Here is a 16654-nt window from a genome sequence, read left to right on the forward strand (position 1 = left end):
GTTGTTTTATCTTTTTGTTTGTTTTTTATCTTTTTGTTTGGTTGTTTTATCTTTTTGTTTGTTGTTTTATCTTTTTGTTTGGTTGTTTTATCTTTTTGTTTGGTTGTTTTATCTTTTTGTTTGGTTGTTTTATCTTTTTGTTTGTTGTTTTATCTTTTTGTTTGTTGTTTTATCTTTTTGTTTGTTGTTTTATCTTTTTGTTTGTTGTTTTAACTTTTTGTTTGGTTGTTTTATCTCTTTTTTTGGTTGTTTTAACCTTTTGTTTGGTTGTTTTATCTTTTTGTTTGGTTGTTTTAACTTTTTGTTTGGTTGTTTTATCTTTTTGTTTGGTTGTATTAACTTTTTGTTTGGTTGTTTTAACTTTTTGTTTGCTTGTTTTAACTTTTTGTTTGTTGTTTTATCTTTTTGTTTGGTTGTATTAACTTTTTGTTTGGTTGTTTTAACTTTTTGTTTGGTTGTTTTATCTTTTTGTTTGTTGTTTTATCTTTTTGTTTGTTGTTTTATCTTTTTGTTTGGTTGTTTTATCTTTTTGTTTGGTTGTTTTATCTTTTTGTTTGGTTGTTTTATCTTTTTGTTTGTTGTTTTATCTTTTTGTTTGTTGTTTTATCTTTTTGTTTGGTTGTTTTAAATTTTTGTTTGGTAGTTTTATATTTTGGTTTGGTTGTTTTAACTTTTAGTATGTTGTTTTATCTTTTAGTTTGTTGTTTTATCTTTTTGTTTGGTTGTTTTATCTTTTAGTTTCGTTGTTTCATCTTTTTGTTTGGTTGTTTTAACTTTTTGTTTGGTTGTTTTAACTTTTTGTTTGTTGTTTTAACTTTTTGTTTGTTGTTTTATCTTTTTGTTTGTTGTTTTATCTTTTTGTTTGTTGTTTTAACTTTTTGTTTGGTTGTTTTATCTTTTTGTTTGGTTGTTTTAACTTTTTGTTTGGTTGTTTTATCTTTTTGTTTGGTTGTTTTAACTTTTTGTTTGGTTGTTTTATCTTTTTGTTTGGTTGTATTAACTTTTTGTTTGGTTGTTTTAACTTTTTGTTTGGTTGTTTTAACTTTTTGTTTGTTGTTTTATCTTTTTGTTTGGTTGTATTAACTTTTTGTTTGGTTGTTTTAACTTTTTGTTTGGTTGTTTTATCTTTTTGTTTGTTGTTTTATCTTTTGTTTGTTGTTTTATCTTTTTGTTTGGTTGTTTTATCTTTTTGTTTGGTTGTTTTATCTTTTTGTTTGGTTGTATTAACTTTTTGTTTGTTGTTTTATCTTTTTGTTTGGTTGTTTTATCTTTTTTTTGGTTGTATTAACTTTTTGTTTGGTTGTTTTATCTTTTTGTTTGGTTGCTTAATCTTTTTGTTTGGTTGTTTTATCTTTTAGTTTCGTTGTTTCATCTTTTTGTTTGGTTGTTTTAACTTTTTGTTTGGTTGTTTTAACTTTTTGTTTGTTGTTTTAACTTTTTGTTTGTTGTTTTAACTTTTTGTTTGTTGTTTTATCTTTTTGTTTGGTTGTTTTATCTTTTTGTTTGGTTGTATTAACTTTTTGTTTGGTTGTTTTATCTTTTTGTTTGTTGTTTTAACTTTTTGTTTGTTGTTTTATCTTTTTGTTTGGTTGTTTTATCTTTTTGTTTGGTTGTATTAACTTTTTGTTTGGTTGTTTTAACATTTTGTTTGGTTGTTTTATCTTTTTGTTTGTTGTTTTATCTTTTTGTTTGGTTTTTTTTATCTTTTTGTTTGGTTGTTTTATCTTTTTGTTTGTTGTTTTATCTTTTTGTTTGGTTGTTTTAACTTTTTGTTTGGTCGTTTTAACCCTTTCTGGGTTATTTAATACCAAATCCAGTAATTTTGGAAAAAGCTACTATACTTCAAGTTCTTTATCTTTTTAAATATTTATTTGTGATGTTTGGTTAAGTTGTTTGGTAGTAAAAAAAAATTGCTGTTGTTTTTGACTTAGAACATAATTGAGCTTTGAAAAAGAGGGAAAAAAACAATAACTTCAATGTTTAGTGCATTTTAAGTCAGGAAACTAGTATCTTTGGACAGCCCAATCTGGTAGCACCACAGTGTCTTAGCTTGGGAGGAGGGGGGCATGGCAGTCCATAGTATCGCAACACTGTGAACTTTTGTATACAAAAAAAACACAGTTAAGGTTTCCTTTTAAATTTGAGTGAAAAAAATTATGCATTTTCAATTTACATTTTGACAAACTTGGATGCAAGCCATAAAATAGAATCTTCATCAATAAAATTTATATTGAATCAATCAAGTTTGAGAAAACATCAGAACCTGAATAAGAGAAATCTATATATCTATAAAAGTGAGAATGTGTGTGAGGACATTTCTCAACCTATATACTCAACGAATGTTTGATCTAAAGACATGAAATTTGGTATATAGGATACTCAGACGTGTTAAAAAATTTTAATCTGTTTTCATCTGGAAAAAAGGGTTGCTAAGGGGTCAAAATTTAAAAATTCATACGTGGGAGTCGTCAGAGTTTTACTTGTTTGCTAACTGTTCATGACTGCGCATGCACGAATCGTTTACATTATGTTAAGTATAAGTAGGTTTGAAAACATTCTGGAAAATCAAGTCAAGCGGGCTTAATAGATATCGTACTTGGTTAATTGTCTTTAGGTTTCAGTTTCGATATCAGCTCGAGTATTTTTTTTTTAATTACAAGAAGTGAAGTGTTTAGAAAAAAAAAACATTATACTCGCATGATCATGTCCCCATTTCTGTTTTTTTATTTTTTTTAAGGAATTTAATACCGGGCAATGCCGGGTACATCTTCTAGTAATACAATAAAATGGATACATGTGTATGTATGATAATAAAAAGATTGAGTATGTAAAAATAATGTTAAAAACGGTATTTCTCACATGAGGATACATTAAGCCAAAAAGTGGAAAATTCCATTTTAAAACTTTATAGATTAGAATTAGAGATAAGAGCTATTTTATTACAGTACATGAATGCTAGATATTCCAACTATTTAATAGATATTTAAAATATTTTGCCACAATTTAAAAACAGCGTTATCAACGTTTACCAACCTTTTCTAAAATCTTCTGCTTGTGTTCCAGGTTGCCATAATGATAATGCAGTTGCTCTCCCAAAATGCTGACGATATTCCTGAGATCGGAAACCACTGTTTTCTTAGCGAGGCATCTTCGTAATGTCATGTCTCGGTGTAATTCTTGTGCTTCTATTTTTAACTTCTCCAGCTTCTGAAGCAAATCCTGTTTATGAGAAACGAAACAGAAATGGATCATTTGTAGTACTCAAACTACTGTACTCATGCTAAATCGTCATGTGTGTATATATATCGAACAGTATACCAGCGTGGTTTTTTTTTCTTTTTTTTTTACACAGTGGTCACCACTTATCAAGGCCCAGAAGCCACTCAGGGATAAGGGTTATTGCAAGTACATTACGTTAGTGTGGAGATTTGATGAAGTGTTTACTTAAGGGGGCGTTCATTAGGAATTTGTTAACGTTGGACTTGAACACATCCAAGTTGTAGTCAGGTGGGAAGCAGGCAGACGGAACAGAGTTCCACAGGCGCGCAGTTCTACGAAAGAAGCTTTGTTCATAGAATCCACGTTTTGATTTAGGCACAGATAAGGAGTGGGCGAAATTTTTCACAGTGGATTCGGCTAGACGTGTGTGTGTGTATATCGTCAAGTGTGTATATCGGGATACTGACTGATGATGGGGAGACATTTATAACAAGGGGATTGGCATTTATAACAAGGGAGAGGCATTTATATTCTGGGGGTGGGGACATTTGTATTCTGGGATTGGTAACAAAGAAATTCCTAAATGAATTGTTTCATTTATAATCTATTTATTTAATCATTATCTAACTTGTATTTTCCATTTAATATCCAGTTGTTTCTAAAAGAATGCACAATCGACTGCATTCATAAATTGAATATCTCTATTCTCTTTTTAACTCATTGCTTACTGGGTTCGATTCTATCCTTTTCCAAATATCATTTTCAAACTTATCTATTTGATTACTGGGGTGTGTCCCTTTTTATATAACACTCATTTTCATCATCATTTTCACGATATTTTGACCAATGTAACCTCTGGCCTTCTTCAGGTGCATCTTTTCGAACGCTGAAACATAAAAATGGGTCACATCACATTATCTGTTATGAAAAACTCTGACAAAAGGTCAGGTGTATGATCAGCCGAATGGATACGATTGTAGCTAATGAGATAATATCAGCAATGAATAAGGAAACATAATTGATAGAGGAAAGAAAAAGAGAAAAAAGAAGATGAGTGCAGCGTAGGTTGGTTGGTTGTTTTTGTTTTACGGCAAAACATAACCTTTTCGGGTTATTTAATGCCGAATCCAAAGATTTTGAAGAAAAATTTTTTTAATAGTATATATTTGTTGTTTTCACGTCGGTTTCTATTTAACCCACAGTTGGGACCCTAACAGGTACTATCATTCCGGGTCAGAGTGGACCTGGGAGCAATGGTAATTAAAGGGTGGCTCCACACTCCCCAAAGCCCACAAGCTGGGGCCTCACCACTGGATATAGTTTAAGGTCATATCCAGGACCCCCATTGAGGGACTTTTACCCTCTGCAGGGGGGCAGTCAGCGTATTCTAATGCCCCATCGACAGGGCCATGCAGCGTAGGAAACATTAAATTGATTACAATAACTCTCTCCCACTACCCCGAAAAACAAAAACATCATGAATGAATAAGGACATATAATCGTCTAGCTGAAAACACTATCAATAATTCCCCCCACTCTTTATTTGTGCCTAAACCTAAACGTAGATTCCATGAACAAAGCTTCTTTCTTAGAACTGCACGCTTGTGGAATTGTCTTCCGTTTTCCTGCTTTCCGGCTGACTACAATATGGTTGTGTTCAAGTCTAACATAAATAAGTTCTTGATGAGCCGTTCCATATAAGTTATCAAATTTACCAAATTTTCATTACTAATGATTACTATATTGTCCAATTTCTACTGTACACTCTTTAACCCTTATCCTTGAGTGACCTCTTGGCCTTGATAATGTGGTGATGCCTGTGTAAAAAAAAAAAAAAAAATTATCGGTTTAGTTTAGCTGTTTTGTTTTATGGCATATCAATCATTGTCGGGTAATTTAATGCCGAATACAGTAATTTCCGAAAAAACGTTTTTATGCAACACAGCACTGACAGCTATATGCAACTACCGAGCCATGAGCGAAATGTCATCACAGTAAGGAAAAAGAAGACTATAAAAAGGAGAGAGCATGTTCGAGAAGATGATCATGTTAGAGACGGGGATGACATTCAAGAATACGTTTGAGAAAATGTCACAGTGGTAAATAGAGAATGGAAAATAAATGTTGTTGTACAACAAAAAAGCGAGTTAAAGTTTTTTTTTTCTATTCTTTGTTTGATTTGTGACTGAGGCTACAACATGTTGGTTCCCGGATCATGTTACATCAAGTTGTTTTTACCTTTAAATAGTTATTCATGGTGTTTAGTTTGGTTGTTTTGTAGAAAAAAAAATTGTTGTTTCTGTTATGGGCTTTTATTGAATTTTGCAAAAGGGAAAAAAAAAAACAATAATATCAATGTTTGATACATTGAAGTCAGGAAACCAATATCTTGAGACAGCCTGACAAGAAAAGAAAAGAGAAGAAAAAAGACAATGAAGATAGGTGCAGTGCATAAAGAGTTAAACTGATTACTGACCCCCCCCCCCACCACCACCAAAAAAAACACAAATTTCCATTGAGGGAATTGTTAATAAAATTGGTACTTGCCCAGTTCATAACCCATCTTAGGCAACTGCATCAGCATCTTCCAGCATGTTACGAAAGCAGCTATCAGATGCTGAACCAGTTATCCAATCAGCTGTCAGGCGACAAGTTTCAATGAAAGTGTGAAATTCATAAAACGAATGAAGTATTTTAAAGCTGTTGTGGCCCAGAAGACACGGACACAGACATGGGTTAGAAAAAGATATTTGTATTGAGAACAAAACGGAATATACAGAGAACAACAGTCGTAGCACTTGGTATTTCTCAGTCTATTTATACAGTTCGGAAGGGTTTGCATCTTGTGCATGGGTGAATCCCCACAACAAAAACGAAAATAACTTTCAAACAGATGACATCGAAGTGAAATCTCCTCCCTTTTTTTCACGTTAAGAATGGCTTTCTATTTAAAAACGCCATTCTTAACATAGGGAAGGGAAGACACTGTGTTTTGAATTTATCATTTGGCAGTTTTTGCATTGACTTTTTCTGGTTGCTTATGTAATCTACTGGAAGATGCTGACGTGAAGATGCTGAAGATTTTGTTGTAAATCAGATAAGTACCATAAAATCCACAATCCTTTCTGCAATGTAATCACATTTGGTGTAATTAAACTTCAGTCTATGTCTGGCTTGTCCACCAAGTTTCAGTCATGAGTGTCAAACAGTCTTTGTTTATTACTATTCAACTGATATGTAGGGATACTTTGGTGATAGTCTCATCAGTAGAAGGTGTGATCCTGCATGGGTTTCACACTCACCAGATCTTTACCTCCCAGATTTTTATCTGTGGTGTTATCTCAAAGATAATATCTATCAAAACAATCCTCATATTATTCTTACACTGAAGACAACAATCAGCTCAAATGAGGGCCGTGTCAAGAGACGAGAGTGTCAGAATCATTGACAATTTTGCATGTCGTATCCAGGTGTGTTTACCACTGCAAGGTGATAAAAATGGTTAGACCATAACTCCTCAGATCTGTGGGTTAATCTCAAAGATAACGTCTATAAAAACAATTCCCAAACTAACCCTGAACTGAAGAGCACTGTCACAGCCAAATTCAAGTTAGTGTTAAAAGAAGAGGTGAAAGTCAGAATTATTGGCAATATTCGACACTGCATCCAAGTGTGCTTATCATTGAGTGGATTGGTTGGTTGTCTTTGTTTTACGGCATATCAACCCTTTTCAGGTTATTTAATGCTGAATCTAGTTATTTTGAAGAAAAATCTTTTAATAGAATATATATATTTTTTTTTTTCAAGTCAGTTTCTATTTAACCCATAGTTGAAACCCTAACAGGTACTACCACTCCGGGTCAGAGTGGATCTGGGAGCAATGGCAATTAAAGGGTTGCTCCACACTCCCCACAGCCCACAAGCTGGGGCCTCACCATCGGATATAGATTAAGGTCATATTCAGGACCTAATTGAGTGGAGATAAATCAAAGTTAAATAGCCATGAGTCATGGATGAGTCAGACATAAACCGAAGTTTATTTATAGCAGTTGTTTGTAGGAGAGATTATGGATTTTATTAAAGCTTCCATGAGTGGCATTTTCTTTGGATATTAATAGTTTTTTTTTTAATTTGTTTATTTTGGCAAATGCCTAGATTTTCTTCTTTACTGTCTTTTAAATTCTATTTTCACCCCAATCAAGGCACAGTGCCACTTTGAAGTAGGGGGCTACTATCGGGGACATAAGTTGCAGGGATATTATGAAAGGAAATGAGTAGTAAGATGTCTGCTCACATTACATTTAAAAAATTACAGAATCCTGGAAGGGAGTTCCAAAGTTGAGCAGTTCTGGGGAAGAAACTATTGAAGTAGAAGGCTTTCTTACACCTAGGGATCTCTACTGTGCAGCGGTGGGATTTAGTTGCTTGTCGGGTTTTTCGGGGGTATTTACGTTGAGAGGGTACAAGTGCTTGTAGTTTATCAGAGCATTCACCATTAAAATACTTGTAGAACAGGCAGAGAGATGCAACATTTTGTCGATGGGACAGAGGCTGAAGCTAAGATAACAGTTCAGGACATATCAGGTTGGCGGCTCTCCTTTGAACCCTGTCTCAGAGTGAGAGACTAGCAGCAGATGAGCCAGCTCAAATATGACAATAGTACTTCATACATGGGCGAATGGTAGCCTTATAGAGGTACAAAATACTTTCAGGCGTAAGTAGCTTTCTAGCATGGTAGAGAGAGCCCACTTTCTTTGCAGCAGCCTTGGCAATGCTCTCAATGTATCGGTTCCAACTCATGTTCCCTGCGAACGTTAACCCGGGGAGTTTAAAGGAAGTACTTTCAGGTAATGTGTTTTTGGCCATTGCTATTGGTGATAGAGTAGATTGCTTGTAATTATTGAAGGAAACAATCACAGTCCCTAATGAAAAAAATTTTTCTAAAGTTCATCTGAATATTCGTTAAAGACAAAAAATTCAGTAAAAACAAAAAAAAATGATAAAATAAAAAGAAGGAAATTGCTTATCATAGATGAGAAAAACAGTAAATCAAAATAACGAAAAACAATCAGAGAAAAAAAACGTAAGAAAGATATCTGACACTGTGTTGGGCATATCTCAAGCCACCATTTGGACATGGCTGGCAATATTAAGAGTGTGAATTTTCAATTCTAAACTCAAAATTGAACAAAATTCTAATAAAATTTGAAAATGCTTATTCATAAAAAAAATGATAAAATATTATTAGCTCTAAAAATTAAAGAATAATATTTATAAACTGCTAGATATTATTGCATAGATAGATACAAAAATGTCAGCAGCCTACAATCTGCGGGCTGGATCCAGCCCACAAAGGCATTTTGATTGGCCCGTGAGCCTGATTACCAAAGACTTTATATTTAACATGTGAAACGAGGCTCTCGAATTCAACCTCTGATCCACCAAATTTGAATACAATGACTGAAAAAAAAAAAAAAACATGATCAAAACTCAATCAACTCCATTTCTATGTCAAAAATTTTAAAAATAAAATAAAAAACCTAGAACCAGTTTAACCAACAAACATTAGATATAGACAGTTTTAAAGTGACAATGTTGTCTCAGTTTTTATTTCATTCCTTCAACAGTGAACCCCCCCCCATCACTTACACTATGCAAGTTGTTGGAATCTTTCACTGAGCCATGTTTTTATCTTTACAGCAGTTTGAAACATACACTTCATAAATTCATCCACTTTGCTTCAAATGATTTTTTTTTCACTTTGAAATATTTTCACGTTCCTTGAAAAAAACTAGTTTTTATGAGGTGTCTTTAAAATTGCAGATTTTTTTTTTAGTTTTCTGATTTATTTTCATTACGGTTTTAAATATTAAGCTTGACAGCAGTCTGCACATGTAATTTCCTTCAATATTTCATTATTGGCCTTCAACATGATCTGGATCGCAGAGTCGAATGAGTTGCCGACTCTTGACTTGAAAGATTATTAAGTATACCATGTGTGAGCTCTCATCCTGCTTCATGCAGAATTTAACTAAAACTAATGAACCAATTCTGGGAAGATCAAACCATAACAAGGGAATAACACACAGCAATAAAGACAAACACATTTCCTGATAAACATCAAAAATTAAAAAAAAAAGGGAACTAACTCTGTGAATAATATCAAAATCGGAGCAATGATCGGCAAATGGGCCCTTGGCATCAATAAACTTTATGATACTGTTACTGTGAGTATTGGAACGCCGTTGGTTGCTGAAATTCAGGTTGTATATTAATGAGGCTGGATTTGGATAGCTGCCATTGGACGGAGCTTTGTTCATTTCCAATCTGAAATAAAAAAAAAATCTCTATCTATATATATATATATAAATATAAAAGCGAAAATGTATGTATTTTATTTAACACCACACACACCTCCAAACACCCGGGCATCACCGGGTACCCCCCGCTAGTATATATATAAAAGACAAAAGAGGCATGCGTGTTTTTTTTGTATGTCCAGCAAAGGCTTTTGTTCACTAGGGGTTCTTGGGGGGGGGGTTACAATGTTTTACAACTTTTTATATACTTCCTAGATTATAATATCAACGATTTGCGAACGGACGTTGTTTGTAGATTTATTTTGATTGACTTTTATAAAATTCCCGCTATTCCATCCTCTCACGTGTTTGTTCGGCTTTTTAGTATAAAGTGAAACTAATTGAAGCGAAGGCAGTTCCTTGGCTTTCCCGCCAGAGACATTCACAAAGCAATTAGCTTTGATCAATGTGGGGGAAACCTCTCATATCAGACAATTGGTATTCATTTAGGTACTCCCTTTTTATGGGGAGCTGGTTTTCTCCAACATCATGGGAAAAGAAATACAGCTCGCAGAAAGCTGTAAGCTTAACTGGCTAACAGCCTCAACTCATTCACTTAACTTTCGTTTTCTGCACACTTTTTAATCGCTAAATTTAAACGCTTTTCACTTCCACTCGCCTCTTAGCGCAGCGGTAAAATCTCACAATTTTTTTCACTTTCTTTTCTCCTTTTGCATCGCATCACGAGTTCAAACCTGCCTGCCTACTAACATTTTCTTTTTCTTGTTTTCACGTTCTTTTCCTCCTACGCACTTCGGGTTCAAGTACTTTTTTTTCCCTCCACACACACATATAAACACCCGGGCAACGCCGGGCACCCCCACTAGTCTATTATATAAAGGACAGTTGTCTCTTTTTTTCAATTTTCTTATCATTTTGTTCAAGTAAAGGATGGAGCAATTGCTGTAATATCTTTTGTACTTTGTTCACTGGGTATATTTGCCAGGCAGTTTTTTAAATACTTTTTCAGGAGTCTGGTTGCTCCTATAATTACTGGAATGATGGCGATCTTCCCAAGATTCCAGTTTCTTTTCATGTCGTACATAAGACCTTTTTATTTCGTTATCTTTTTCCTTTTCAGGTCTATTTAAACGCAGTATCATTGGAGATATTAACTTCTTCTAAGGTTGCTTCTTTCTCCTTCATGTCCAATATCAGTATGTCAGGTCTAATAACTAATAATTTCTAGGTACAAAACGTGATAGCAAATAATGTACGATTCCTTTCCAATTGTTCTTTCTGGTAAACATGTCCTCAGGACTTGCTGCTACATTCGATATTCAACTTTTTACAGATTGTCCAGTGGAGATATTTACACACTCCATCATGTCAGATTGTATGGTAGCCGCCCCTCAACAGAACCTTATAGTTGGATGCCAGGTGGCTCACGCTCTCTACTTCAGTGTGGCAGAACCTGGATTTGTTGTCATTGCTGAGACCACTCATCTGCTTAAAAGCATTAGTCATCAAGCCTTGATCTTGGGCAACCATTATAATTCTCTTTTGATCACAGTGGAGTGATCCTCTTTTCAGTCAGTCTATGGCGCCTTCTTCATCTACATAGTCCTGGGTGAATTCATCCAGAAAATACTTGACACACTGTTGGTTGGCCTATTTTTCCAGTTTTTTGCAATGGAAAGTTGTCTCTGTGTATGTGTGTGTGTGTTCAGTTAAAGTTAATTGACTATAAAACAAACACCCACAAAGTTTGTATATTCTTGATCGACTCCTTTTTATAGTCTTTTTCTTTACCTCATTTCGCATTTCATACGCATTTGCATATACGCATCCACGCTCTGTTACATTAGTATTACCCGCACTGAAGATTGAACCTTCAACCTCTAGAAGAATGTAACTTAGATCTGAATTTTACTTAGTCATTTATCCAAGATAGGTTAGTTTACAAGTCAATTTCTCAAAGTCATCAAACACATGCCAGCAGGTAAAGTTGGATGTTAAACTAAATATTAATCGCACTGGCACCTGCTCCTCCCTGTGCTTCAATGATATCACCTAAATAATAAAACTTCTGAACAACTTCAATAACTTTGTATATATTTCCTCCATATATGTATTGCGTGCTAAGACTGTGCACACACACAGGCGGACGGCAGGCTAAAGTACCGAGGTAAATAAGTCAAATAGTTGACCTCACAGTTGACGGGGTTAAACGCCTGTGAAAGGACAGGTCGATATAAACAAGCAAGGTGAAAGAGGAGTCAGTCAGAGTGCAATGTTAGCCACGAGCACTGCTATGCTGCTTCCTACTCCTGTTTACCGATGGAAGTGTGCAACACTAAGCGAGAAATAAAAAAATATTTTATATTTTTTTAACAAATGATTTTATAGAACGTTCTATAAACATATTCGCACTTGCATTAATTCAGAACCGGATTTTCACATCAACATTCTTGCTTCTTCAAGAAACGTAGGTCAACTTCATATTCTCGAATCTTTAATTATTTCAAAAAATACTCCCACACTAAACAATAGACTGGAATTGAGCTCCGCTTTTATAATATAAGTTTAAAACATAAGAAAAACAATAATTAAAATAATAAAAAGAAAGGAAAAAAAAAAAAAAAAATTATTGTTTTAAAATAATTAAAAGATTAATAAAATCTCACAGAGTTGCTTCCCTTCAACCCTTGATGAATAGTCATCTCCCTTGATTCACAGACGCAACAAGTATTTTAAACACCAACTGATTTATTTTAACGTTCTCCTAACGTCATTTTTTGTTCTATATTTCACGGTATCACGTGGCAAACTCTATAGCTGCTTTTCCAATTTTGAACACTCTTCCGCTGTCTTCTCTTGAAAAAGGACTAATAGGTCTGAAATATATTGAGATTTATAACATCATTGAATACAACAGAAAAAAAAAAAAAAATTTACTGTTGTTTAGAGTTAAAATTTGTGTGAAAAAGAAAAAACAAACAACAAAAAAAAGAAATTTATTTCTTTTGTTTTCATTTAATTTTACTCTATATATAAAAAAAAAAAATCTCGCATTGTTCTTGGCTTTTAATTTTACCTTATAATTTTCTTCAACAATGCTTCAAGCAAACTACAATCTACTTATATATATATATATATATATATATATATATATGTTACATGAAAAGGGGTGTTCCCTTTTCACGTAAGTAAAAAAAAGAGAATTAGTTAAATGAAAATGATATCAGATAAAACAAGAATCGAACCCTGTAGATAAGTTTTAAAGAACAATAGGTTTTAAATGGAATGTCCAGTTAAATTTTTAATTCTTTTAAAATATTTTATAAATAAAATTTGGCTAGAAAATCTATTCACATTCTTCGAATGCATAATAAAAATATCGGTTAGAGAATTAACAAGGAGGTTAAATTCCTTTGTAAACAAAGAGAATGGGAAATTTCCTGGTCGTCAGAAATGGTTTCAAAACGTGCAAATCGTGCATGTTTGAAACACGTGAGTTGTGGTCACGTTTGCCAGACATACGTGTGACGTCATGGCAGAAATGATTTCTCAATATAGGAAAGGGTTTGAAGAGTTAAAAAAGAGATATTAGATAGAGATCAGAGAATCAAAGAAGCAGAGAGGATCATAGAATCTTGGAAGCGGGGTTAGAAGAAGAATCATGTAAGACTTGAATTCCTTGATGCAAAGCCATTGACCGGTCACACCATATGGTATAATAAACGGAATCATCATCTTTTTGTATCTGCATCTTCGAGTTATGTTTTCAACAGAAAAGGTATTGTCCATTTATATTATAAGAACTTGTGAAAATCCTCATCTCAAAAATAGGTAAGAAATATATGTGTCAATGTTTATAGAAACACTTCCATTCACAGAACTGTCAAACGTAAATGCCAAACGCATTATCTCTCGGTCTATCTATCAATATATCATAAATCTCTTCTCATTGAATTACATGCTCTGCTCTCCTGTATTAGCCTGTACCCTGTCTCTTTATATATAAGACTGTATCTATCTCATAATCTCTTGATATATACGCGATATATCTCCACACGACATGAACCTCTAAAACTCTCTACTAAGACAAACATTACAACAACAACAACAATATATTATATCAGTCCTCTTCTAATAAGAACTATGCAACAAAAGAAATGATTACCTGGTATTGGGTGTGGAACAGCCATTACCATTTGAAGATGTGGAAAACTCTCGTCGTAAATTTGGAAACAGTATAGGCTCGAGACATCTACCAAAAGATGAAGGGGAAAAATATAATCATTAAAAACAAATAAACATAAAATCCCACTCATTAGAAGTTATTAAAAAAAGTTCATAACCATTAAATATAAGCATAAAATCCCAATCATTAAAAGTCATTAAAAAAAAGTTTATAACCATTAAAAATAAACATAAAATTCTGCACATAAGCCATTAAAAACATGTTTTATAGCATCCTTGCATTGAATTCATTAAATTCTATAAAATTGCAGGACAAGACGGCTACAACATTAGTTGATAATTTAAACATCTATCAAAAAATGAAGGGATAAAAAGACAATCATTAAAAAACAAATACACATAAAATCCCATGTCATTAAAAAAATAAACTTATCATTAAAACTTAATTAAAAATAAACCTAAAATTCTATAAGTAGACCATTAGAAAACATGATTTACACCATCTTTAATACATTTACTTCATTAAATTCTATAAGTGTAGCAAATAACAGTTTATTAAAATTTCTATGAAAATAATGTCCATTGTATTTTATATATAGAACTTTTTTTTTTTTTTTTTTACACAGTGATCACCACTTATCAAGGCCCAGAAGCCACTCAGGGATAAGGGTTATTGCAAGTACATTACGTTAGTGTGGAGATTTGATGAAGTGTTTACTTATGGGGGCGGTTCATTAGGAATTTGTTAACATTGGACTTGAAGACATCCAAGTTGCAGTCCGGAGGGAAGCAGGCAGACGGAACAGAGTTCCACAGGCGTGCAGTTCTAAGAAAGAAGCTTTGTTCATGGAAACCGCGTTTTGATTTAGGCACAGATATAGAGTGGGGGAACTTTTTCACAGTGGATTCAGCTAGACGGGTGTTTTTCGTGAAAGATTGGCGAGGGGGGACCAGAGATTGGAGTTCAGACGAGCATCTGCCATGGAAATAATGATAAAACAAGGACAGGCTCGCAACGTCTCTTCTGTGGGAGAGAGGTTGCAGGGTAGAGAAAAGGGCATCCCCCACTAAGCCACGAAGTCTATTTTGTACTCTGTCAAGGCAGGATAGGCTGTTTTTGGCAGCTCCTGCCCAGATATGGCAACAGTATTCCATCCTTGGACGTACTTGGCTTTTATATAGATAGAGAATTGCATCATTAGCGAGATATCTTCTGGAGCGGTAGAAGGATCCCACCATCTTTCCAGCGACTTTGGCAACAGACTTGATGTACGTGTTCCATTTCAGATCAGGAGTAAAGGTCAAACCCAGAAGCTTGTCAAAACACGGGGCCTCACCCAGACGAGAGCCATCCATCACAATTGATGCCAGCTGGGGATCAGAGCGTTGATGATGTAAGGATAGGAGTTTGGTTTTGGATGCATTAAAGGTAACCAGCCACATCTTCCCCCACTGAACCACGCGCTTGAGATCAGAGGAGAGAGAATCAGAGAGAACTTTGTCATTTACAGCCTTAGAGAAGAACTGGCCCAAATGAGAAATTAATACGTACTAGTAAATACTAAGAAAGTAATATTGTGTTACATAGTTCAATACAAATAACAAAATTACATTGTAAAACAAATTTACTCCTGCTAGACTTTGGAACACCCTCTGTTTCTTGCTTCTCTGACTGTGCTAAATGCTGGTTTAAATGTAATATGAACAAACATCTCACTGCTTAACTCCTCACAATCCCCAATTAGACATAATCACAAATAGTAGCATGAGTAAAAAAAAAACAAAAAAACTTGTACATTTTAAAAATGAGAAAATATCAACTATTCTAATTTCATACTACAAGATGAGATTAAAACTACACACTTTGCATATTCGTTTTTGTGGTCCGTGTTTATTTGACTGCCTTGTGTTGGACGGAGAGGGTGTTGTTTTTGAGCAATTGAGTGAAGACGTTCCATCAATACCTACAATAAAGAAAAACAAAAATAATATTCTTTGCAATTTTTTTTAAAATTAAATTTGCAATTATTATATTTTTTTAAACAAATTTTTACATTTTTTTAAAACTAGCTGTTCAGCCTGGTTTTGCTCATCTCCTATGTACTGTTTACAACTTTATGTGCATATGTATGTATATATATATATATATATATATATATATATATATATATATATCAAAAAGTTTGACTCATGTCCAGGTAAGCTACATCTAAAGTTTCAAGTGTTTAGACCCAAAATTGGCAGAAGAGTCTGCAACGGTCAACTCTTTCAACTTTGACATCTTGGCAGCCAAATTTTCGCTCAAAAACTGATTAAAAAGCTTGCCGCATGTCTGAATACCATTTATGCAAAATTTCAAATGTTTAGACCCAAAATTGGGGGAATAGTTTGCTAGAGACCGCAAAGGTAAAATCTTTTGAACTTTAACTCCTTGACAGCACTTTATGTAAAATTTTAAATGTTTAGACCAAATATTGGCTGCAGAGGTCAAGTTTTTTAAACTTTGACCCAATTTTGACCCCTTAACATTTATTGTTTTGAGCTCAAATCAAATTAAAACGTTTGATCCATGTCCAAGTAACCTTCAGCTAAAATTTCAAGTGTTTAGACCCAAAATTGGCAGAGGAGTTTGATAGAGTTTTCAAAGGTCAAATCGTTGAACTTTAACTCCTTGAATGCCAAATTTCTGGCCAAAAACCGATTAAAAAGATTTTCCCAAATCTCAATACCCCTTATGTTAAATCTTGAGTCTGTACACTGAAAATTGATAGAGTAGTTTGGTAGGAAAATGTACACACACAGACACACACACAAACAATTTCACTTTTACAGATATATATATTGTATTTACAAAAGAGAAACTAATTATTCTGAAATTGTCCAAACAGATATATCACAAAAATTAGTTTGAAGTGACTGTAGAAGTACAT

The 16654-nt window shown here is 33.7% G+C and overlaps 1 protein-coding gene across 1 annotated transcript in view; it reads right to left on the reverse strand.

The window, feature by feature from the left end:
• Positions 1-16654, reverse strand: part of LOC145261104 (RING finger protein 207-like) — an 89444-nt gene that overhangs the window by 11791 nt on the left and 60999 nt on the right. The window contains exons 9-12 of the mRNA XM_080119321.1: positions 15588-15688; positions 13705-13791; positions 9369-9546; positions 3034-3219 (exon numbers count right to left, since the gene is read on the reverse strand). Coding sequence (XP_079975447.1) covers positions 3034-3219; positions 9369-9546; positions 13705-13791; positions 15588-15688 — 552 coding nt within the window. The remainder of the gene's footprint in view (positions 1-3033; positions 3220-9368; positions 9547-13704; positions 13792-15587; positions 15689-16654) is intronic.

This window comes from Euprymna scolopes, chromosome 37 (genome assembly GCF_053919585.1).
Source record: "Euprymna scolopes isolate OS-2025 chromosome 37, ASM5391958v1, whole genome shotgun sequence".
Taxonomy (NCBI): Eukaryota; Metazoa; Mollusca; class Cephalopoda; order Sepiida; family Sepiolidae; genus Euprymna; species Euprymna scolopes.